This window comes from Lonchura striata, chromosome 2 (genome assembly GCF_050655825.1).
Source record: "Lonchura striata isolate lonStrDom1 chromosome 2, ASM5065582v1, whole genome shotgun sequence".
Taxonomy (NCBI): domain Eukaryota; kingdom Metazoa; phylum Chordata; class Aves; order Passeriformes; family Estrildidae; genus Lonchura; species Lonchura striata.
This window is the reverse complement of record NC_140704.1, coordinates 90,888,321-90,912,709: the sequence shown is the minus strand read 5'-3', so window position 1 is coordinate 90,912,709 and position 24,389 is coordinate 90,888,321. Positions and strand designations below refer to the sequence as shown.

The window sequence follows — 24,389 nt, the reverse complement described above, 5'->3', positions numbered from 1 at the left end:
ACAAATTACAGTACGTTTCCTCATCTGAAGAAAGAGTGGATGGGTGCAGCATACACAGTAACACAAGTTCCAGCCCCACTATTCTCTGCACTGACTTGTTGAATATAAAGGCTTGTGGGTGATGAAACCAGGAGAAGTGAGTTATGTACAGGAGCAAAAACTGCTGTGGGAGGTGGATGAAGCTGGTCTTGACATTCTGTTCCACACATGTCCGCAGAAATTTGTCTATTTCCTCATAAAGCTCAGTAGGGTTCCTCTACCTTAGGTCATGAACATGTTCTGTCATCAAAACTGAATGCAGGGAGATATTTTCCTTCCATGTTTCATAGACAATGCAAAATTACATTTCTCAACCTAGGTCTTCACTTTCTGTGCTTCGCTGAACTTTGTCGTGTTTCTTAACTGGACTAGACATAATATCTTGGCTTGTAAAACTCTTGGCCTGCTGCAGATCACATTAAACTGAGTTATGGAATGTATTTTGGAGGCAGTGACAATAAAAATAAGACTTTCAAATGACCTTTTAGGTTCTTAAAGAAATTTTTAAAATATTTGTTAAAGAAACATAACATCAAGAGAAAATAACTTTTACTCTTGTCACAAGCAAAGCCTGTTGAGATCCCATAACCAATAAACTAAATGTTTTTTTTCTGGGGTTTGAGTGTATGATATTCCTTATTAATAATGAAATCTAGAATTCTATTTTATATTCTGGCAGAATGCAGTGTGCTTAGGATGAACTCAATGAATTTGACTCTGCCTGTTGGGTCAAAATCTACAGATACACAGCCTTCACATTATGCTGGGGAAGTTTTTAAAAAGAGTAATTCTTGAAGCACAGCTTTGTCAGAGAATATAATTATCTAGGGTTAGGTTGTTTCTTTAAAGAGCAAATAGCACTCCTAATTTCCTCTCTCCATACTTTTTTTTTTTTAAGATTCAACAAAGAGTAAGGATCAGTCTGGCTGACACCATTTATTCTTGCATTTGCAATGGCTTTTGGCATGTGTGTCTACATTTGTGTGAATCACTTGTAAGGCAGAATAGATGTGACCATTCTCCTGCTCAGGCAGTCATAGAATGAGTGCCATTCCTACTACAAAGATGTGGCAGCCACAGAACCTTCCCTTTGTCCCAGGTAAAGCAGCAAGCTGCTGCTTTGGAACCAAGAAAATTCTACATGGTGTAAATTACACAGTAAGGACAACAAAAAGGGCAGATTATAAGAGGCAATACAGGCCAGTTCCATCATCTCATTTCATTTAATGTATCTTAGGGGTTTTTTTTCTGTTACCTATCCACATCCAGCTTGTACACTTAAGTCTATGTTTTCATATATTTACATTTAACAAATTGTCTTGGACTTTTTTACAGTGAGTCCAGCAATGGCAATTTGCAACTCAAAAGTTCAATCCACACAGCCTTGCTCGTATTTTCTTATTTTAATCCTTTTCATATTTTTATACCACTGTCTACATAAGTTATGTTTAATTATGCATATATCATTGTTTAATACAAGTAGGCCTAAATTCTTAATAGAGATGCTGTAACATTATGTGTAGCAACTTTCTTACAGAGATTTGCAGGTGAATTTTTGGAGTATATCACCCACTTCTTTGAAGAAGTACAAACAACTGAAATGTGGTCTTTGCCTGGGTCAACCACATAGAAAGCTCTCAGAACCAATACATTATTATGTATTATCATTCTGCAGCTTTGCTTTGAGTCCTGTCAACACTTCACAGATGGCACAAGTCTCTCCTAACAAGAAATCTAGTAGGTAACAACCACATTTGGGTGTTTCTTATGGTGGCTGTGAAATAAAGAGAAGTCTATCAGTGGGAAAGGACAAACTGGCACTTTATAAGGAAAGCTAAATTTGCTTTTTTTCATCTCCAGGTGGCTTATATTATAGGGAACAAAAAGTAACATTGCTTTAGAGAACCTGGGCTGCATATGAAGAGCATATGTGTTTTCAAAGTAATATTTAACATGTAGTTGAAACTGTTAAAGTTTCCAACTTTATGTATTTCACAGATCATCATTTACACAGTCCCAACAGTAGGGCAGAAAAGAAGATTTAACTCCTTCCTTGAAAGCCTTCTGTGACAAAATCTCCTTAATTTACATTAATTCCACTATGAAGAGTTACTACTAAAAGCAATCCTGCTGCACCTCTTTCATAATTTCTCCCACTTCACCAGTCAGAAGTGATTCCACTAATAATAGATAAAGAGTATAAAGCTCACCAGCAACCAAGGCTGCATGACTGGGTATACAGTGAGTCATGACTGAGTCACTATACACTATTTTCAAGACCAGACTATACATTAAATATGCACAGGTTGGAAAAAGATAGGACATGGGATACAAAAAGTAAATAATCTAATGTAAGTGTTTAAGGCCTGCAGCCTTTGTCTTTCATTTGGAATTTTAAAATGACCCACTAAGGGGATTTATCAACCTCTGAACACTGAGATATCTCTTGGAGAGTGACTTGGCAGAGGAGTGTGACGAAGCTTGAGCACCTGGACTCTGCAGAGTGCAAATTAACTATTCCCATTGGGAATCCACGCTGGGCAATAAAACAGTAAAATGCATCCTCTCTATGAGTCCATCAGATGGAAAATAACTGTGATCAAAATAATCTTGCAAATTCACTAATCAGATGGTGTTATTCTGCCTAGAGAAAGCCATATATACACATATATATATAATTATAGAATTTCTTGGCCATAGTACTGGAGCAAGAGAAATGAAATGTAGCTTTTTGTGAAACATTTTTGTTCGTCTTCTAAGAGAGACTTCCCTTCAAACACTTCTGACACTTGGACACTTCTGTGTCCAAGCAAATCTCTTCCTCCCCAGCTCCTTCTGCTGATCTCCTTGGCGGCAGGAGAGGGCTCCCTTTGGCAGCTGAGGCAGTGCCACTCAGGAGATGGTGTTTGTTTCGTGTTTAGAAAGGCAGCATGAAAACTGCCCTGTACCTCTTTGCCTTCTCTCGTTCTCAGATGAGGTGCTTTCCAGAAGAACTCAATGATTTTGTCAGCCAGCAACTCACTGCTGCCGAGCTCTTACTAGGATATGTACATGATCCTTCAGGAAGGAAAGATGATGCAAATAAGGAATAAATCACTGACCGGTGAAAAATTTGCAACTTACTTTAATACCAAGAGAAAGCAAATAAAATATATATCCTATCGACTTTGGATTAATGGTGTGCAACTCAGCTATCCCCATTTTTTCAAATTTTTTCAATTTTTTTCGTTTTTTATCCTATCCAAGAGTATCCTGCTTCTGGGAATGAATCCTGTGACAAGAATTCAAAAGCCTTTACCTTTAAAATATATTAATTAAAATGAAATTGGAGGGCAACATACATGAATTCACTGATGCAGTGAACAGCAAACTGGCAAAAGTGAAAACAATTTGTATTCCCTGTAAGATGCAAACAAATGGAGCAAATTTATTTCTTCTTCTAACAGAACTACAGTTGAAAAAGTAGCAAAACTGTATAGCATGAAAGTATTTATATAGAAAATGTCAATGCCAATATGCTGTGATAGGGAACAGAAGAGCTTTTTTTCCTACATATAATACTGATAACACCTGCTCTTTATCAGCTGCTTATCTCCTGCCAGTTTCTCCTGCATTACCTTCAGCTTGCTCTCTCCTGAAATTACGGAAGTGTCACTTGGCTAAGAAGAAATGGCCAGAGAGATTCCAGCACTTGTTAAGTCCTTGTCTAGGAGCCCATGGGAAGCTGCATTTGGTTCTCCCAAAGTTGGAGACAGAGCACAAGGATGGTCTGCCTATGCTGTCAGATCCTGGGGGGACACTAGCTTCACCTGCACAGACATTTAGTCCCATGAGCCGACAGCTACTCTAAAACCACTTGGGACCACCCATCATAGCAGCAGCTTTCTCCTTGTTCCTACACCACAACCTCTGTGCTTGGGTTGTAATGGACACATACATGTGAATGTGTAGTGCTCGTATCTCTCTTCTCCCTGTGAAGTAAATAAACAGGGATAAAAGATATACAGTTTTTGTAAAAATTGAATTAATTCTGACTTCTCACATCAATGCAATGACTTCTAGCCCCTTTTCAGTTGATGTATTCAAACAATGCTGTCCAATTTCAAGCAAATACTACAATCCACAAAATCTCTAACAGTGGTGCAGGAATCCAACACAAAGTTAAGGAATGCAAATATTGGTGCAGGCTAGGATAATTTGTTATGTGACCTCTATTTAAAAAAAAAATATAAGCAGTTTCAATCTGAAAGTTTGAGGCTAGGAGCCCCAAAAGAAATAATTTCTGTCAGAATAATACTCATTTTAGAAATGCCTCACAGATTCCTCTAAAATAGTGAGTGGAAAATGAATTTAAGGCTCTTTTATGAGCCATTTTTTAAACAGGTATTTAAACCAGCCTTTCAAAATCCCTTTTGTTTTGAAGGCTATGGGATGTAGAATTGTACAGGATAACTGCAAGTTCCCTCTACAGTGCTAGGATCAGGCCAACACTCTTGAACAAACCCTGAGGTATGAGAGATATGGTCTGGAACTCATGCAGACTGACAACAAAGTCCGATATATTTGAAAATGCAAAAAGTAGAATGTCTATCCCTATCTGTCAAAATTTGGTATCTTAAAAGAAAGCTATTGAAAAACCCCATAATACACACTGTAAAGCAGAAACAGAACACTAAATAAATGTGTAACAACTTAGAAATGGTATTGACATCAACAATCAAAATTATATATGCTATTGATTACAATGGAGAAAACTGAAAACATGGAACCAGCTATTCAGCCTGAATGTGAATAAACAAATGAATAAATGAATAAATAAATGAATGAATAAATTTATAACTATCAAAATCCATGGCAAGTCCTATGGGTTACACAAATAATGGCTAATGGTTATGCAACAGAATGGCAGATATGGTGCTACTTAGGCAAAGCTTGGACTTGATGAATTTGGAGGTCTCTTCCAACCTGAATGATTCTGTGCTTCTATGATTCTACCTCTCCTGTTTGTTCTTCTACAGCTGTTGATGTTGGCCTCTGGCACAGATGAGACAGGGGACTATGGAGACCTCATCCTAATCAGATACATCAATTTCTAGAGCTTACTGTGCTCAGCTGCATTTATTATTAATTCATGAAGTGCTATTAATAATTTAAATTCACAGGTTTTATTTTTATTTATTGTAGATCATGGAGTTTATTTTCCTAATTTTGCAAAGATCTTGCCATCTTAAGGATGGAAGAATGTATTACTTAAAAGGGATCTAAGACTCAAGCTGTCTTGGCATCTAATGGAGATAACCTTCCAGCTGCCAGAGGTCTAAGTGCTTTATCTCACATTCTATTTTTATTCAATAATTACATTTTTTTAAACTATGTATTGGTCTTTTGAAGGCTCAGTACTTTGTGCAGGGACAAACAGAGTTTGATACTGAAAACCATCAGTCTTACATTTACTTTTTCTAAATGAAAAATAATACCTCCTAAATATCCATCACTAACTAGATTACTCTGCTCCATACTCTAACTCCTGATAGAATCCAGCTACTCAAATCCAAAATAATTAATTGCAAATTCAAAGTGATGTTCTTTGCCTTTAAAGCATTTTATATAGTCTTTCTTCTTGCAAGGTTTTTTTAAGTATAATTTCCATTAACTCCTGCTTTTAGTCAGGCTATAAATACCAGAAGAACAGTCTCCCTCCTGGTATTTTGGCACTTCTGTACATTTTCAAAGCCAGAAAAAGTAAGTTAAGAGACATGAAACTGAAAAATAATGAAAATAACAAAGAAAATACGAAGAAAAAGTTACATAACACACCCTATGAATGCTCAACAAAAAATATGCACCTTTGGATTCACACAGTGTCCCATGTAGTACTTTGTTTTCTTTCAACACATTTATTCCAAAACAGCACTGCATGTGGTACTAAAACTTGTCTAAAGCTGGTCTCCATGCCTGGTCCTTTGGCACAGCTCTTTCCCACATTTTAGCACCTGATGACACCAGGCTGATTCCTATTTCACTTTTACAGTATGAAATACCTGACCTAGGATGTTCTGTAGTTGAAATTTAATCCACTAGCCCTAAGCTTACTTGTCTAGGATTCAGGTAGACTTGATTCAATTCCTATCTCCACCTACTCATGTGGTGCCTCAGACCCATTTCTGCATCATGATTTGTAAGTATTTGTTACTCCCTGCAAGCCATTACACAAATAAATCATAAATCCTTATGAGATACTTCCATACCTCAAGGGTCTGTCATGGGGTGTATTATTAGGCTACCATACAATTTTGAAGCCTGATAAAAGAGCAAGGCATTATCATGTCTCTCTCTTTTTTATACATCACAAATAAGTTTGATCGAGTTATCTCACTCAAATATTACATTAAAATGTGATTCAATTATTATATGTTCCAAACCCTCTTTTCTAACTAAAATCTAAAGCAGATTTTAAATTTTAATAAAATCTAAGAGTAACAGGAGTGTGCACACACACAGACACAGATAAAACAATTTGTGGGAAAACAAGCCTCTTACTCTGCCCTATCCCCATGCAGTGTCTCCAGCAGCATCTGATAAAACCATTACTGTGCTACTCATCATCAAATACCAGTCACACCCAGGCCCTACATTATAGTTCTTCATCCAGGGTCAGATGAAGATCTAGAATCAAACAGTGCTGCACAGTAAAGCCATCTTTAAAGAGCTATTTCTTTATAAATAAATAGCCGTTTTTGGCTATTTATTTCTAAGGAATTCACAAGTGTTGCTCACAATTTCTAAGCATTCACAAGTAATGCCCAGCATATGCTAGAATTAGTGCAAATATCTTCCATAATATGCTTATTCATATTTAATAAACTGGAGTATGATTTTTCCTCATGCTGACTCATAGGAGTTGTATCCTTCTCCTGAGACAGGTCCATCCAGTTCAATGAGACCAACACAGAGATGGCACCACAGTAAGAGCCTAATCCTGAGAAGACTGATTTTCCCTTAAGGGATCTATATTTAAATAGACAGCATGGACAAGAAAGAAAAAACAGTAGTATCTTCCTATTTGCTATTATGGAGTTTTGGGGAGGCTCTTAAATTAAATATATGTAAGTAAAATATTGTATCTTATGAATGATACTACTAGTCTTTATGAAATTTGGAATACTAAGTAGAGTGATTCCTAAAACTAAAACTTTCTTATCCCAAATTTCCCTTGCACTTATTGTTAAAGCATTGTTAAGGCACCATTTGTGAAGGCTTTCCTAAACTTACCAGAAAACCAGACAATTCTAATTATATTATCTTTATTTCATTGCTAAGTTGAACATGTCCCTGTAATGCTATAGAAAACCTCACAGAAAGCTGCCCTCAGACTGCAAGAACAGAAATAATATATTTTCAACTTAATTTTTATGCTTTTAAAACATGCTGAATTGACATCTCTGGTAGCTGGAGCCTACAGAATATAAATGTAAGAGGAAAAAAAAAGAAGCCACAGCAGAAGTTTCCCATAGCAACTTCCTTTGAAGCTCTCTTTGATTACCTTGAGGGGGTGCAAGAGCATTTCAGTTTCTGTGGCTCATTCAATCCTGTGGCTTTCTGATGAACAGATACAATTGCAATGTTATTTTCTCAGATATAATGCCACTGTAGTGTATCTGGTAGGCGGGTCTCTGAACACCTGTTGTAAGGCAGTGACTTCCAGTTGATTACTGTACTTCTAAATGACAAATTTTATTCTGAAAATCTTTTACTGTGTAAAGGTCTAGCACAGAATCTCTCCAGATCATCCCAGGAACTCAGTTGTTAAGCACTTAGCACAGTTGTTATGTACCTTAGATTTCTGTAATTCACTTCAGCTCCCACTGAACAAATTCCTTCCTAGTAGTCATATCTTGATTTATCAGTGACCCTATCTTCAACCAACAGATACAGATATTTCCATCTGTCTTTTGTTGGGTGACTCCCTGTCTTGCTCCTCCTCGCATTTTATAGTTCTGATGATTACCCTGAGCTTTCAAACTCTTCTACATCATTATGCCCTAACCAAGCTTGCTCCATACCAGATACAGACACACCGGTCAACAACCACAAAAGGTAAAATACTTCAAAAAAACATATCAAGATGTCTTATTTTCCCATTGCAACAATTTAATATGAATATAACATTACATTTTCCATAAACCTATTTCTGCCTTCCCCTAGCTATAAATAACTTGAGTAATTAGTTTAGGTTTTTTTTTCTTTTTTTTTTACTTCACATTTCACTTTCTTTTTTATGGGAAAAAATCCCTTGCCCATGAGAACCTTCTGCTGGAACCACAGCAAACGTTTATAGTGCAACTACATATAAATATTTTGGGTTTCTGATTTTGCTAAAAACCATGTGTCTCAGTTTGTGCTCACTAAAATCTTTTCTGAATGCTAAGTAAGCCTGACAAGTTTTCCAGTTGTGCACTGAAAGCAATGAGACATGTGCAACATGATGCACAGGGAAAATAATTCCTTTCAAGTGAGTTTCTCTTTGATGTTCCTGAAAAGATTGAATACCAAGCTCATGGCAAAAGCCAAAAGATGTGTATGGGAGTCTGAAGATTGAAGGTGATGAATCAAACCTATCAGATAATAGGGTCTCTTTGCTCTACAGATAATAAATATTGTAGTGTCTGCTAATCTAAATCATTGAGATATGACTAAAAATCGACTTTCTTACATGTTTATGTGTTTCTAACTGGAATATCTTCTGCTCATTTAACTCACATCATGCATTTGCAAGGGCTGATCTCTCTTCATTTCCTGGAGATGTCATATAATCAGTCCAGCTGAGTGTATTTTAAAGATAAACTACTTAATTAATTCATCATCCAAGTATATTGACTAGCTATCAGAGTGAAACAGTTCAGTTGGGAAATTCTCCTTCCACGCTTCTGCACATGTCAGCTAAAAGGGACATTAAACTACTGAACTTTATGTTTGTTTTGAAACTGTCTTTTAATCCACTTAAGAGTCTCATCCAGATCTTGAAGAACAAACAAGCACAAGAGCTGGATTCTATCATGATTAATTACAATGGAAATCAGTCCCAGCCTAAACATTTACTGAATGTTTAATCCCTGTTAATGCTTTTACTGAGCATAAAAGACAGTTCAATTGAAAAATAATGTAGTATATCTATTATCATTATCCTGTTTTGTTGTTTCTGCAGCAAGTGCTTCCTAGGGAAGAAAAGTATCAGGCAAAAATTAGGAATAAAACGTTTTGGTATATGTGTGTATGAAGACAGTGTTTTCAACAGGGGAGATACTTTAATATGGGATAAACTGGGGAAATAGGGATAAAGCATGGAAATAGGCAAATGTACAGGAGATTTATTTGATTTGCACAAGCCAACTGCAGCAGTCAGCACGTGCAGAACACCAGAACTCTGTGGGGAAGTGGGTAGCAGCAGGTGATGCCAGAAAGAGGTAAGGCACAGTGTATGACAGAAAGTAAGACAGACAATCCAGTGTCAGCTCATTTTCTTTGTTTAGAGACTGGCTCATCTAACCAGAGTGTTCACTTTGCCTCTGCTCTTGCCACATGCATAAGTTCCTTTTTTAGCATGTTGGGGGAAGTGAATATGCTTTCAGCACATGCTAATTTATAGCAAATAGCAAATGTTTTTGATCACCCATTATGTTAGAACAACTCCACAAGAAAGAAAATCTGTGTCATTTTTTCACTCACTGTTGTTGTCTCCTCTTTGTCCTAACTTCCCAGAAATGCTAAAAAAATGGATGGAAAGGTAGTCAAAAAGCCATATATGGTTAATGATGTTAAACACTAAAATCTTATATTCTTTTGGTAGTTATCTTCTCATAGTATTTGCACTAGTTTCTGCACATAAAGAAGAAAAAAACAAACCCAAAAAGTTCATCACCTCTTAAACATCGGATTTACTAAACCATGAAACCAAATTCCTCAAACTTGGGTGTCGCAGCTCAGTCCCAAGGCCACACTACACCATTGAAAGACCACCTTATAAATGTGCTACCTTTTCTTCCCAGTGGAAGTTAAACTCCTCTATAACCACTTTGCAGCCAAGCAGCAGTAGACATTTTGTTTTCAGGGCTGCGGAAAGATAGCATACAGCACGAGAGAGAAAGATTTTAAAAGGCGAAATGTCTCAAACTATTTTTGCTTTATGAGTAAGTTCAGCTACAGACACAACTATTAATCTTTATGCCAGTTCACAGTAGGTTACAGCATTTTAAGCAGTCTCCATCTGAGGTCCTGATCTGAACTCTCTAGTTATGCATAAGTACTGTCATAAATCACCATAAACCATTCTTATTATTCTGCTTAGGACATTTCAAGTTCTGTAGAAGACAGTCACCCACTGCATACAATACTGATTAAACAATAGTAAGAGGAACACAAGCCAATCATCAACACACACTCAAGCCACTCCCAATGTATGTCTGCCTACCAAAGGCCTGGTTCTTACACCAATATAAATAAATATTTGCACTTTCCCTTACTTTGAGCAATTTAATAGCCTTATACTCACATGACTTCCTATTTGCTCGTGACCGCTTCCTCTCTCTAGGCACCGCTCGCTGGCTTGGCACTTGGGTGGCAGACTTGACGATGCGATCCATGATCTCATCCGCGGCGTCATCCGTCGCGTTTGGTGAATCGTCGTTGCCAGCGTTCCACGAGCCGATACGGCCTGCAAAAGTCCAGCAAGTGAATTCAGGGAAAAGAAGAGAAGAAATCTCTTGCATCACTTTGGTTTTGCAATTGGGTTTTTTTGGAAATTACAGCAGGCAGCTCAGTCATCCTGACTCCAATTCAACTAAAAAAGAAGCAGCTGCCTAATGGAGAATATTTCTAAATAATAGTCTAGACTCCTTGCTGCACCAGGAGAGAGCCAAGAGCTCAAACACAATTATAATATATATATAGTTATATATACACTTTCTATTCCTTTAAGCCTCAGTGTCTCACTCTTGAGCACACTGCTGGCAAATGCCTGCTGGAGGCTCCTATAAGCCAAGGATGGATACTGTTGTGTGATCATGTTTCTCTCTGCTCCTATTACAAAGACACTAGAAGACATGGCACATTTTACAGACTGATGCAAATCGGAAACATGCATTCTTTTGTAGTGAAAGAAAGACATAATTTCTGAGCATCTGTATAACAACCTAGTGCAAAGGAAACAAGAAAAAGTCATAAAGTGTGCTTTGACACGTATTGTCCTGTTCACAGTGAAGAATTCACCTTCTTATCATAGAGCTGTATGTGTCCTGGCATGACTGTGTGTGCTCTAATGTGAGTGGCAGAGTTGCTGGCAAGCTGAAAAGCTGAAAGCAATTTTGGTTAAAACCATGAACAAACAAGTCAGCCATATTTCTAAATCCAAGGCCCTGGCACTCCTTCCCCCACATAGCATTGTGTAACACATCCTTGGTTTCCTCCACTACTGGCTACTGTTCTGTGGGCATTTTGTTTTTAAATTATTTGAAGACTTGTGTGCAGCGTGAACACTGACAGTGAGCTTTGCAGGAGTGGATGTGGTACAATTGCAAGCAGCTAATAAATCACCCACAATGCTATTTTATACTACAACCCTGAAGTCCATAAACAGCTTTGATTAGACCTTTACTCGGCTGCCTTGTCTCCTCGCTTTTTCAGAAGTTCTACTACAACAGTGCTCCTGACAAGCTCTTGTATAGCTCACCCACCTTCTGCCTCTGCTGTTCTGGGGAACACTAGCTGACTCTCACAATCAGGACACTCTCCTCATCAGCATTCAGTGGATTACTTGCTGTTCAGCTTGTTGCAGTGTAGCTTGAATTATGTAATATTTGTACTTTAGCTAGCTAATTGGCTTCTTACACTGGGGCTGTAAAACTTCTGAATTAGCCAGGATCATGGTTTTAAGCCTTAGTAAACTATACACACACAGAGTTGGATGTGCTATCAGTTGTATATATAAAAAAAAAAAAAGTATCAAGAACGTGTAAAATGTCCAGATATGAAGGACAAGAAATACAGAGAAAAAAATGAAGACTTGAATTTTGATTCATCATCTTTACTCCAAAACCATCTTCCATGTATTCCAAGTATGGGAGTGATGAGAAGAAGACAAAAGCAAGTACCCATTACCTTTGCAGTTTAGCAGTGAGGTTGTTAAAAGACAAATCACCTTTTTCCTACCCATTTTCTCCCCAGTCTCTCCCCAGACATTCATAAAATGCTGGAAGATCTTTCCACTTGAATTTGAATTGCTACTTTCTACTTGCTTCTCTTGAAAATAGAGAGAAAACCACATTCTGGATTCTGAAGATGGCCCATTTTGCTTTCATCATGAGAACAAGAACTCGGGCGTTAGTGGGCAGTCACCATCATCATGCAGGGAGAACTGAAAATTTCTGCAGGCTTGGACTCCTGATACCCTTACTCTGGCTGTGATCTATGTGTTGAAACTTCAGGAAAACTCTTCTTCATCCCCATGCCTCAAATCACTTCTATCATGAAAACACCACTGGGATGTTGCCCTTCCCCTTCCACCTTTCCAGCTGAGTGCTATGCAAAGGGGACACGACCCACGTCTGGGCCACTGTGCGGCTACCACAGCACAAGAAACGTGGCCAAGAGGAAATTCTGGCACTTACCTCGGCTGGCCCGGCTCCGAGTGCGGATGCCGAGTGCCATGGTGCTGTCCCCCCCCACGGAGCAAGTCTTCAGCACAGCCTTCATGTTCTCGTGCTCGGCAGCATCCTCGGCGTACTGCAGGCCCTGGGGCTGGCCCTGGCAGGGCGGGGAGCTGCTGGAGAACTTGCCGGACTGTGGGAGGAAAAGGACTTGTTTCAACTGAGAACAGCATGGACAATAGGCTAGGGGCTCAACAGCGAATTGCAAAAGAAGTGTCCTCCCAGGCTTGGTTTGGTGTAGAGCTATTCCCAAAAGAGCCCAGCAACAGTTGCTCCTCTCCAAGAGCATTCACTCTGACCAGAAATAAACCTGAAACAGGGTGACAGCAGGGAGCAGACAGTCGGAGGAAGAACAGATGCATTAGCTCAAGCTTTGTAATTTCGACCTTATGTCTGAGAGTAAAAGGTACAAAGCAAGGACTTGCTTTGAAACCTGCGATCCAGACTGGGCCTGATCGGGGGTCAGGCATGATGCTGAGAGGAACAGCATGAGATCCAACAGAAAAAAGAAACTGCTTTTTTTCCTGTACAATCAACTTTCATTAGCAAGCCAAAATGGGCACTGTGGTCTAGGAAGAGACACCTTTCCTTCTTTCCTCTCTGTCTTGCTGCTCAGAAAGCTCTGAAACTGCTCTAAAACACAATTATCTACAAGTAACTTTAATACACATTACCACTAATGCTTACAAAGTGTCTGGTCTGAAAACATCCAGACAAATCATTTATGGCTGAAACACAAAAACTGCAGTCAGAAGTCAGAAGAACAAGCAAAGCCTTACAAGAAATTGAGGAGTCTGCCCTCAGTATCCCTGTCACCACAACTACATGAACCACAGCAGCTACACTTAGCAGGGCATGCACAGTGTGGGCATGCAGCAGCTCCACCAGTGACCAAAACAACCATCTAGGAAGGTGGGAGCAGCAGAAGTGGGGACTTCCCAAGGAGAAGGGCTTGCATTGCTGGGCTGCTCTCCCTTCCCAGACTCTGCCTCCGAAGGGCTTGGATGCTGGTATTCACCACTGTGCTCTTATTTACAGAAAGCTCAAAGCACATTGAAAATACAGCCCTGACTGCAGGAAATACCGACCCTGTTGACAGCAAACAGGCATCAACAGATAATAATAAACCTTGGTACTCTCACTCATATCAGCCCAGCATCAGACACCAAAGTATGTTTTGTTTTTCCTTTTAATCTTACTCTAATTCAGCACAGATGAAAGGACAAGTGCTGAATTCTCTTCTTCCTTTGCATAATAAACAACATTAATTATTCACTTGATGATATCAAGCCAGTCAGTTAAAGGGATGCAAACCTGCAAAGCCCTTCTGTCAGAGAATGGTAAATTGAAAGAAAAAACTGGGCCATACTTTCAGAGCTTTGATCAAGTCCCCATGTCAAGACTGCAAATTGAAAAAGTTTAATCTGGAAACCAGTGATAAGATGATTCTATTTAAACATAGTGACTTTTTGGGGTAAGATAGCAAGTTAACTAAGTAGCAAAACAATAATCCTTACAAGGCACTGAGCTAAATATATCACTATGAGACCTATTTTTGATAGTTAGAAGTTTGTTTTCTTGTTAAAATATTAGTTTGCAACATTTTGATGTGAAAAGTATGCAAGTGCTAGAGTTTCACATGTGAAATTAAGAGACAGAAAAATATTAGAGGAAAATTCCTATGAAAGGGCATGCCGTTTTTGCATTAAGACTACTCTTATACAAAGTGGGTTTTTCAGTAATCAATACAATTTCCAAAAAATTACAAAGGATAAAGCCTCCACATAACTGTTAGTTCCTGTTCACACAGGTTAGTTACATGTTGGCATAAACAGGGAAATTAGTCTAATTTTCTTTCCATGCCCTAAACTATACAGCACAAACCGTAACTGGGGGCAAAGCTCTAGAGCCAAAAGTTTTATTTCATTTCCTTAATTTTCAGATGTTGCCATAAATTGCTGGCCAAACCCCAGCCTAGTGAGGAAATGACCACCACTATGAAACAGTGAGCGTTAAGCCACATTGTTTATGGCCAGCAAATTGAAGAAAGCTCTAATGCTGAACAAAAAAATGCATTACAAAAAAGATGCTCCTCAAATCAATAAACTTTTATTATGAATAGAGCTGGAACATCACCTTCAGGAGCACTTTATGATAGATACATGAACTACTTTCATGGCTCACCACTATAAATTAAGTGTCTCATTCTCTATTTATACAGCAAGGCAAACAGTTAGGATTTGTTTAACATCCCCATGTCTTGATGCTTTTGAAAATTTTATAAAATAATACCATGCACGGTTACACAGCTTAATGAGTATGAAATTATCCTGGTAATCCATAGCCCAAGATAATTTACGATATCCATAACAATTAGATCACTGATATTCTGGGTAATGGAGTACATTACAGATAGTAAGGAAAAAAAATGAGGAAACTTAAAATTATTAAGGCCTCAGATAAGGATATCCTTATTCAACAGGACATGGAGGCATATGGTTAAAGATGACTGTAAAAATGCATTCTTATGACTGAGACAAAAAGGTATGTGAAGTACGTCATGGTTCATAGTTCCAGTGGAGCAGACGGAATTGAGCAGCCCATACTATCTGAATTAGAAATTAGATGTCACAGCACACAGGAGGCATGGGATGACATGCTTTTTCAGGGAACCATACCTCAACATCCTCTTCTTCATCGGTCTGCCACTGGAAACAAAGGTCAAGGTGGAGAAGGACAAACAGCAAGATAGAGGAAAGACAGCACCGTCAAACCATGACAAAGAGGTAACCATGGTACTGTTTATGCAATAGGAGGACATAAAAATACAAGGCATATAAGGAATTTATTTTCATGCCTTAGATAATCAGTTTGCCTTTTTATTTTTTTTTTTTTTAGCTGATTGTATGTAGAGCAGACTGTCACTGCCAGTAGGGTATGTAGTGATTTCCTGATTTTTCTTACAGAAATGGTGAACTGAAACTACCGCTAACCCATCCTAGTTCTCTCCCTTGAACCATGTGGTTGTTTGCCCCATGGAAGCTGACAGCACTAGGAAGGGCTCCTTCTTCTTCCTTCTCTGTGCAGCACAGGGAGGTCCTGGCTGCTGTTTCTTTCAGTGCAGAGGTCAACTTCTTGGCAATTCTTTTCCTCTACACTTAAGTGTTTGTTTTAATTCCTTTTTTAAGCTGGGTTTCTTCAACTTCCAATTTAACAGAGCAAATTTTTCCACTTCCAATTCAACTCAAATCAAATACTGGGTAGTCTTTCAATAAATGCTTAAAGTTCTTCAGTAGCTGCCTGATACCTGATCCTGGGAATCAGAGAGGCAATTATCCACTGTTATTCAGGGCTTTCACCCTCTGTGACAGCAGGCATCTAAAACTATCTTGACAGTTGTACTACAATAAATGCACAGACATACAAAAATATTGTGGGATATGGAGTATTCTTAAATTTTGGGATTTACAGGGAATTAGTGAACTATTTAGATCTGTATTCCCAAATGCCTTCGGAATTCTTCATCTTTTAACGTAGATGCCCCACATGGAAGTTTCCCAAAGTAAAACATGGCTTCTCAAGTATCTGGGCTCCCTATTTCCACAATTTTCAGTTTGATTGATTATAAAGTGAAAACACAGTCCAGAAATTTTATGCACTTTTTTAAAATTTGTGTTTTGTTTTCTTTTTTTTTTTTTTTAAAGAAACATTCCACCAATAGTATGCCTCTCTTTAGTGTTACTAATACACATTTTTGACCTTATCTCCATCTCAGCTCTGATTTCTGTCTAGGATTGATACATTCTGTTCCATAAACATTCATCATTAAAAATGAAAGCCTGATTTACTTTGGCCCTCAGTTTAGTTTCAGTACAATCTCCTTAAGAAGATTAGCTGTGACTGCTGAACAGCAGATTAACATTACTTTTTAAGGGTATGTTTTATGCAAAGAGTGAGATGCTTATTTTAATTTGGACACAGTGGTACTGACAGAAACACAGGCAGTGTGTTTTGCAGAGGGACCATGGCAGGTATGTTCCCTTCCCTTTGCATTAAAATTGTCTATTTGATTTTTTTCTGTCCCCTGGGGGCAGGGAGTCACTCTATAAAGCAATTCTCTGAAGAGGACCACTGTCCAATTTTTGTCATGAGTAAGAAACAGAAAGAAAAATAGGAAATACAAACAATAGAAATAATTCTATCTATCTATCTATCTATCTATCTATCTATCTATCTATCTATCTATCTATCTATTTCATCATTCTGTACATCCAGCTAAAAGTAAAGGGCAGCAGGAGAGCAAATTAAACTAAACAATACAAGAAGGCAGTCAGGGCAAGGTAAAATTTTAGAGAATACACATTATAGAGGCTGTACTCCAAATAAAAGTGTATTATAGTATTTGTATCAAGATAGACTTTTACAGAGTATAGGCCCAGCTGCTGGTCTTCCAGCCCATTTAATTTAGCTAGGAGTGATTTGCTGTGGACTCACTTTAAGGGCACTTCTTTACTTGACTTTGCTCATGTCCAGTACTTGGGCATTACCATTTCTCTTCCCTGCTCCACATGGAGAGCACTCACTCCTAGAACCACTGCCCTACACACAAAGCTACTCCAGTGCACAGGAGGAATAGTTCACCACTCCCTCGTATTTCCATGTCTGAAGAGGCAATTGCCACTAGCAAATACTGACAACAGAAGTAAAAGCAGCAAAATAAATAAATCAACATTATGTTTCACAAGGGAAAATGCTCTCACCCTGGTATGTACATTCGGCCTTGTATTTACTTCTTCATTCTTCCTGTATTTACTTACATCATTATAAAAACACTGAGAAGTAGTAATAAATTAGAAATTTTTAACATGTAATATTATCAAAAAGCACTGAAAGAATATTGCTATACTGAATACCACTTGCAGACACAAGATGTTAACTTGAAGGAAAATACAGCCATTTGATTCTTCTGTCATTCAATACTGGATGTTACAGGACAGTTTAAGATCTCCCTCCTTCTCTTCCTCCTGCTCTCACATTTTTCCTTTAGGCTAGCATTTCTGTGCAGCGGATTTGCTGTGTCAAAATATTATGTCTATTGCATAGCAATTTTGTAATTGAAACTCTTAAGTATCATGAAAAGTGGAGCTTCATAAATCTGGGCGACAGATGCTTATACTACCTACTATTATTAAAAATAATTTAAAAGCTGAGACTTGTACCTATAATTGCATTTCTTCCCTGTTTTGCTTGCTTCTTACTTTTAGAGTGCCTGAAATGAGTGCCATCATTGGCTAAAGCCAGATATAAGGTTACAGAGACTAGGCAATTTTCCCTGTGAAACTGTGGCAAATAACTGTTTTTTTTTTTCCCTTACCCCTCTCCTCCAGACAACATTCACCAAGATTTAAACTGACAGTGTCCAGTCCACTTCAGCTATTAAAGAACACATAAACACAAAGATATCTGTGGTAAAAGGCTAAAAGGAAGACTGGAAGTGTTTCCCACTGTGCTCCTGAGCCCTACTCCATGTGAGTAGTTGTTGAAGCTGATGCAAGTTCTCCATGCAAAGAGCCAGCAGACTCTCCATGCAAGGAGCCAGCAGCCCTCTGCCCTCCAAGTCTGCAGAGGGACAAGGTTTAAGAGATACAGGCCTCCTCCTTATGAACTGGGCTGGGTCTGGCTTATTCCTTTCCTGCTTTTGTTAGAATCCCTCTTCACCTGCCTAAAAGCAGTGTACTGTGAGGTGATAAAAATGAGACCCTGAGGAAACTTTCAAAAGGGAAGGGAGGTAAATTTCAAATAATTGCACAATATTTTAAGGTCACCAAAAGCAGAAAGTAAAATTCCATATGACTACTGCATATTATAATCACTTTCTACAAAGAATTTCTTTCCAATGACAAGATCTCAACTTTATTCTATCAGTATATTATAACTAGTGAATCACTGTCAATGCATTACTGATCTATCTCCCCTTTCCAAGCCTTCAAATATAAAAAAAACTAAGAAAATCAAGACCAGATACAAACCACAGCCAAAACAAAACTACAATAAAACTCCACATTTTCATAATTCTTCACACATAAGTATCTTCCATCCTGCTGACTGGAAACTTGTTTTGAGGTAAGTATAACTTTGAAGTTGTCAGAGGAAGCTGTGACAAATAGTCTGATGCAATTCAATTCAGTTTTACCATATACTGCAGGTCAAATAAAAGGTAAATGAGGCCATGTTACTGGGCTATGGTCAAAGAGATTTAGCTAATTTCTGACATAACTATGTGGCCACATTAGTAACTCCCTTAAAGAACATTCTTGTTAAGGGCACTTTTAAAGACAGTTGGTTTTCAGACATGCAGGCTTTTTGGTTTCAAGCTAATAGGAGTGTTCTATAATTATAAATTAGTGATAAGCAAAATATACTTCCTTTTCAAGATCTGCAAGATATTTTTTGGTATAACACTATCTGTCAGATTGCATTTAATTCTTGCTAAATCTCAACAGCATTTTGAGCTTAGTAAGAGATCTTATTCCAATTCTGCTTTTGTTCTGGGAAAGGCCTTGATGTCTCCTTCCCTCCATTTTCAGGCCACTGTCCCTGGTTCTGCCCCTTGCTGACTCACTGTCAAGCCTGAGACTTTTTGTGGTTTGAAAGGGTCCCATTTCTCTGCTTCAGGAACCCAGCTGCCAGTGACCAGAACTCCTTTCCCTCTTGCATTTTCTGCAGGCAGGATTTACACAAGATTTCTGTCCTGCCACAGCAGTTATTCTGGACAGATAATACATAAACACTACATTATATGGTAGTAACACAGTAGGAAAATTGTAACTCCATTACCTCTCCGTCTTTCTTAAACTACTAAAAAGTGTCAAAGCTACATGAGGAAATGAAAATTTTAATATACAAAATGCTTTGGTTAATGCTGCCTTTTGGCTCCTTTAGAACACATCAGGAAAACCAAGAAGCAATTGCAGAAAGTGATTTCACTTCTCTAGTAGTAGTTTTGTAAATTCATATGACTGTATTATACCATTTGTATAAAATCAGAGCTTCTACCTTAACCTGAGACTACTCCAAAAGAAAAAAATCCTTTGATAATTTAACATTTTCTCTAGATGGGGGAGATTTCCAAATGTAAAGAGGATATTGCCAGGAAAGATCTATAAATGACTGTGAGTCAATGATTTAAATGCAATCTCAATTCATGTTAGTCCCAATACATATATATGTATTTATATATTTAGTTTGACCCATGTTGCCTGAGCCATAAAACTGTAATCAGCTTTGAGCTTTTCATGCCAAAGGCAGGGGTAGCTTCATATGCAACGAAACACTTGTGTTTAATTGAGACTCCAGATCTGGATTTTGAGACAGCTGGAAACTTTTATTAAGTACTGGCACTTCTTAAAACTCTATTTGGATTGAGTCAAACTACATCAACTAAAAAAAAAAAAAAAAAAAAGAAGAAGGGGATTTTAAAACCTATTATGCTGAGAAAGCTAATCTTATTTTAACTTATTCTATGAGTATGCAATCTTACATACTGTGGACATAAACTGTGGACACAGCACCTAGAGTGGACATAAATTTGTCCATCCTTTCAGAATCCCAAAGTAGTCTGTTACCAAAAAATTGGCTGGTCTGTGCTCTAAAGTTAAGAAAAAAAATCACATGAAATACACGCATATATGCATATATATATATGCACAGACATAAAAATAGATGAAGTATCAAGGCTCAAGATAATACTTGAATATTCAAAGGTCGAGGAAAAAATCCATTAAAATTTTGTTGCAATCACTTAAATGGCTACAATGATTCATCATCTAAATTATGTTCTCAATTAGGACTCTAATTTCTAGGGTTTTTTTTCTTTTTCATGTTCTTGGCTGGTCAGATACAGGTTCTGATGTTATCTAGATATTCTGGACACTGTGCAGCACACAGAGAAGCTCTTTTTGGATAATTAATTTCAGTTTGTTTTTGTCCTATATATTTTTATGAAGCAGAAATTATACACAGTCAAGGACTTTCAAGTTTTGTCTTCTAATAGAGGAGAGTTCATTACTCACAGAACAAGGACCTCAAATTAAATATAGAGTAACAACACTTCATATACCACATGCAGTGAAAGAAAGTTTTAAAAATCCATGCTATGGGAGATACCATTTGCCACTTACATCTGTTATCATTTTCCCTCTGGTCTTGTTTCTTTCCCTGTGGTTAGCTCGTTTCTGTTTTTGCTGCAGAACTCGTTCCCTGGTGGTGCGGTATTCCAGAGCAAATTCACTAATAATCTTGCAGAACTTATTGATGTTGACTTCACGTATTGCGTAGGGAGGATGGCCCATAAATAACAAAAATGAGTGAAACCTGGAAAAAAAAAGAGTTATAAATGTAAAGGGAAAAAATCATTATTGATGGTCTCTTGGAAAAAAAAACAACAGCCCTATATTTCACTGAATCCATTTATTACTTTACTAGCTCCCATCATTTCCTTTGTGTTACAGAATTTTCATGGATGCTTTGCATAACATTGGTATGTTTTATAATTAAAACCATGAAAGTCTAGCCTATGATAACTTCATCTCAGTCTAGTTTCCCAGGCTGATGCAGGAGATAAAATATTTATGGAACTCCATCACTTTATATGACTAATTTGGCATGTGAATGGCCAATTTCATTTCTGTTATAGAAAAAAATATTTACTAAGTTTCAATTCTATTTATTTGTATTAAGCAACTTCAAAGAGGCTGTTAGGACTCTGGGCAAAGTCTAGACAAGAAGAATGCAGATTTACAGGCTAGCAAACACAAGAAGGAAAGAATTTCTGGTTCACAAAACTGACCATAAAATTATATTATCTACCAACTACGTTAGTTTGGGACACTCTCAATTCACAGTTTTACTGCTTCTGTGGCATTCAGAGCCTTTGTACTATTTGCAATTTTTACTATTGCTTCTATGATTTTCAGCAGCACACTGAACGTGTAAAAATGTATGGGAATTCCTTTTAACTGCATCTACATCCCTGAGGACAAAAAGTCTTCCCAATCTTAGAAAGATGCAAGTATATGAAAACATTTTTAAGAACTATCATAGCAGTTACAGGATATCAGAGGAGAAAGTTGGTGTTTTTTTTACTTGCACAATGCATATGATAAACAACTGGGAACTAATGAATTAACTTCCCTTCCATTGCAAATGGCATTTCTGCTTGCTTGTGGCATAAACCCTAAGTCATTACAAAAATGAAAGAAGAACTGAATAAACTTTTCAAGCATATACCCACAAATTTGGGATCTTTTGGAATCCAGTTCTTAATTTTGACCATTTGGAAATTATCCAGAAGTCGGAAAATCTCTCACCATTTCATTAAACCCAACTGCAAATCAGGATTTGCAGTTGAATCTGCCTTCAGCTGGTATAAGCATAAAACACATTGTCTAAGATCTTGCAAATAAGAGTGGTTCTGCCTACAAAAGAACTTATTGTACTGACTGTACTGAAACAAGGACTGGTTTCAGCTTCTGCATATGATGAATTTGTCAATAAAACTTTTTTTTTTTTTTGCTACAGTCTGTTTTTGTTTATCAGACAGTAAGCCAAGTCTCGTTAATAAACGTCCAGGGATAAACAGAAAATCTATCAACTTAACTATAAAGCTGTTAGCTTTTGGGGACTAGGAGGCAAAAGACACAGTTATTGCACCTTAGGTATAAATGATTGCCTGGATGATTGCTTTATTTTAGTCAAAAATATAACAATTTCTGGAGTGGGGATCTTTCTTCAATGGCGACTATAACAAAATATGCACCACATACAACCCAGCAACATTCTCTGATGGGCATGAAACACTTACAAAACACATATTTATGATGTCATAATTTATAATTTTATCAAGTAATTTACTATCAAGGTATTGATGTCACTAATAGAATTCTGTACCTGTTAATTATTCGTCTATGGACAATCTTCAGGATTATGATTCTTTCTGCACAGTCTTTAAGGAACTCAGACATTTTTTGCTTTAGACTTGGCTTCATTTCATGCTTTGCTATAGCCTTAAGGTGATCCCATGATGCTTTGCACCGTCTTTCCATCTGACACAAGTTTTCCTGGAGTTGTTCAAAGTCAACCTGAAAAAGAGAAAGGAAAAGGCAACACTTGAAGTGAAAACACTGCGGCTGTATACTTGGATATCTGAACAATTTGTGTATATGAAAGAGTCAAGGTAGTGGCAGCACGACATCAATTCACATTATTAATTAATAGTAAAACAATACAAATAGCTTTCTCTATCACACTATGTATAGGCATGTAATGTTAGTAAGGAAAACTGAGAACAAAGAAATGCCCATACACATATATTTGGTTTTATTCTTGGAGGCCTAACATCTAAAGATGGGACAAAAAAAATATTGTGATGTGTTTTTTCCCTTGCTAATAACTTCATGTTTGCACCAAGCAACTGCATGACTCAGTTCTTTCTGAGGTAATGCAAAACTTTCTCTTTTTCTTAATCCTTTTCTCTACTACTCAAAGCTTTTTATACCCTATTTACTGCTCACTGTTGTACCCGCCAACAATTCTCCATTTTAGGAAGTACTTGGATCTATTCCCTGGTCATGCACTGACTTGTTAATAGATGATCTAGTTCTAATCACAAAATTCATGGGCCAGAATTTTTTAAAGCTCTATTGAAAGTATGTGTTATTTAGTGATCTCAGCACTAACTTTCATCCCTTGATATAGAATACAAATTTACTGGCTTGTAACAAGATCATATAACAACTCTGAAAGTCTCTCAACACAATTAAAATAAATGATTGCATCTTACAGTAACATTCATCAGGATAGAAGCCAACACATTCCACAGAAGGTGAGGGAAAGCCTCTCCTTTATTCATCAACCAAAAAAGGTGTTCAAACTGGGATACTCTTACAGGAGACACTCACGATGTGTTGCTAACAACTCAGCAAAGTGCATCAGCGACTCAGCCACAGCACACAACAGATGAGAAAAATAAAACTACCCAACATGTTCTGGAATTCTGAAGAGAGGAAAAAATGATTTTACAATACCACTTCATAGTTCAGATGAACTCAAGCTATAAAGTACAGACTTAGCTCTCAGATTCTAAACACATCAGTGCTTGGGATGTTACAGTCTCATATTCCAGTTAATTCCTTAATGCTAAATGAAAACCAGTGTCAGGGGCAAGTTTTATTTCATTCTTCTTAGCTGTGTGCAGCATCCACTGCTGAAATCTATACTGAGAATAACCATAAGAAATGCATTATTATTAAAAAGCTCCTGGTATTGATTTGATTTGTTTTTGCTGTGATTTATAAAGTGATGAATTTTTCCTCTTCCCAAGGAAATAGAAACATCCTTTGATCCACTCTGCTATTCAGAAAAGCCCTGCAGGCGGAGCAGCTGTGGGGTATTTGCTTTCCTTATATCCAGATCAATGCATATGTTGAAAAAAAAGTCCTTTCCAGGTCAGTATTTTCACTGTTGATGATAAACACATTGCTGCTCTCCACAGATGGTGTATCTAAAACTCATACACGGGGAAAAATACTAGCATTCCTGTTAAGGAAAAAAAATCCGAGGTTTAGATCTTCTTGGTAAGAATTATCCAAC

At 37.5% G+C, this 24,389-nt stretch overlaps 1 protein-coding gene across 15 annotated transcripts in view; it reads right to left on the bottom strand.

The window, feature by feature from the left end:
• The window catches only part of FHOD3 (formin homology 2 domain containing 3), a 368,504-nt gene that overhangs the window by 9,344 nt on the left and 334,771 nt on the right, over positions 1-24,389 (bottom strand). For 10 of the 15 annotated variants that reach the window (XM_085573656.1, XM_085573660.1, XM_085573653.1 and 7 more), the window contains 5 exons: positions 22,689-22,879; positions 20,921-21,113; positions 15,419-15,448; positions 12,702-12,873; positions 10,589-10,750 (listed from right to left, as the gene is read on the bottom strand). In XM_085573656.1, coding sequence (XP_085429782.1) covers positions 10,589-10,750; positions 12,702-12,873; positions 15,419-15,448; positions 20,921-21,113; positions 22,689-22,879 — 748 coding nt within the window. Of the gene's footprint in view, positions 1-9,765; positions 9,804-10,588; positions 10,751-12,701; positions 12,874-15,418; positions 15,449-20,920; positions 21,114-22,688; positions 22,880-24,389 lie in introns of all 15 variants that reach the window. The other 5 variants (XM_085573655.1, XM_085573658.1, XM_085573663.1 and 2 more) reach the window with 2 other exon arrangements.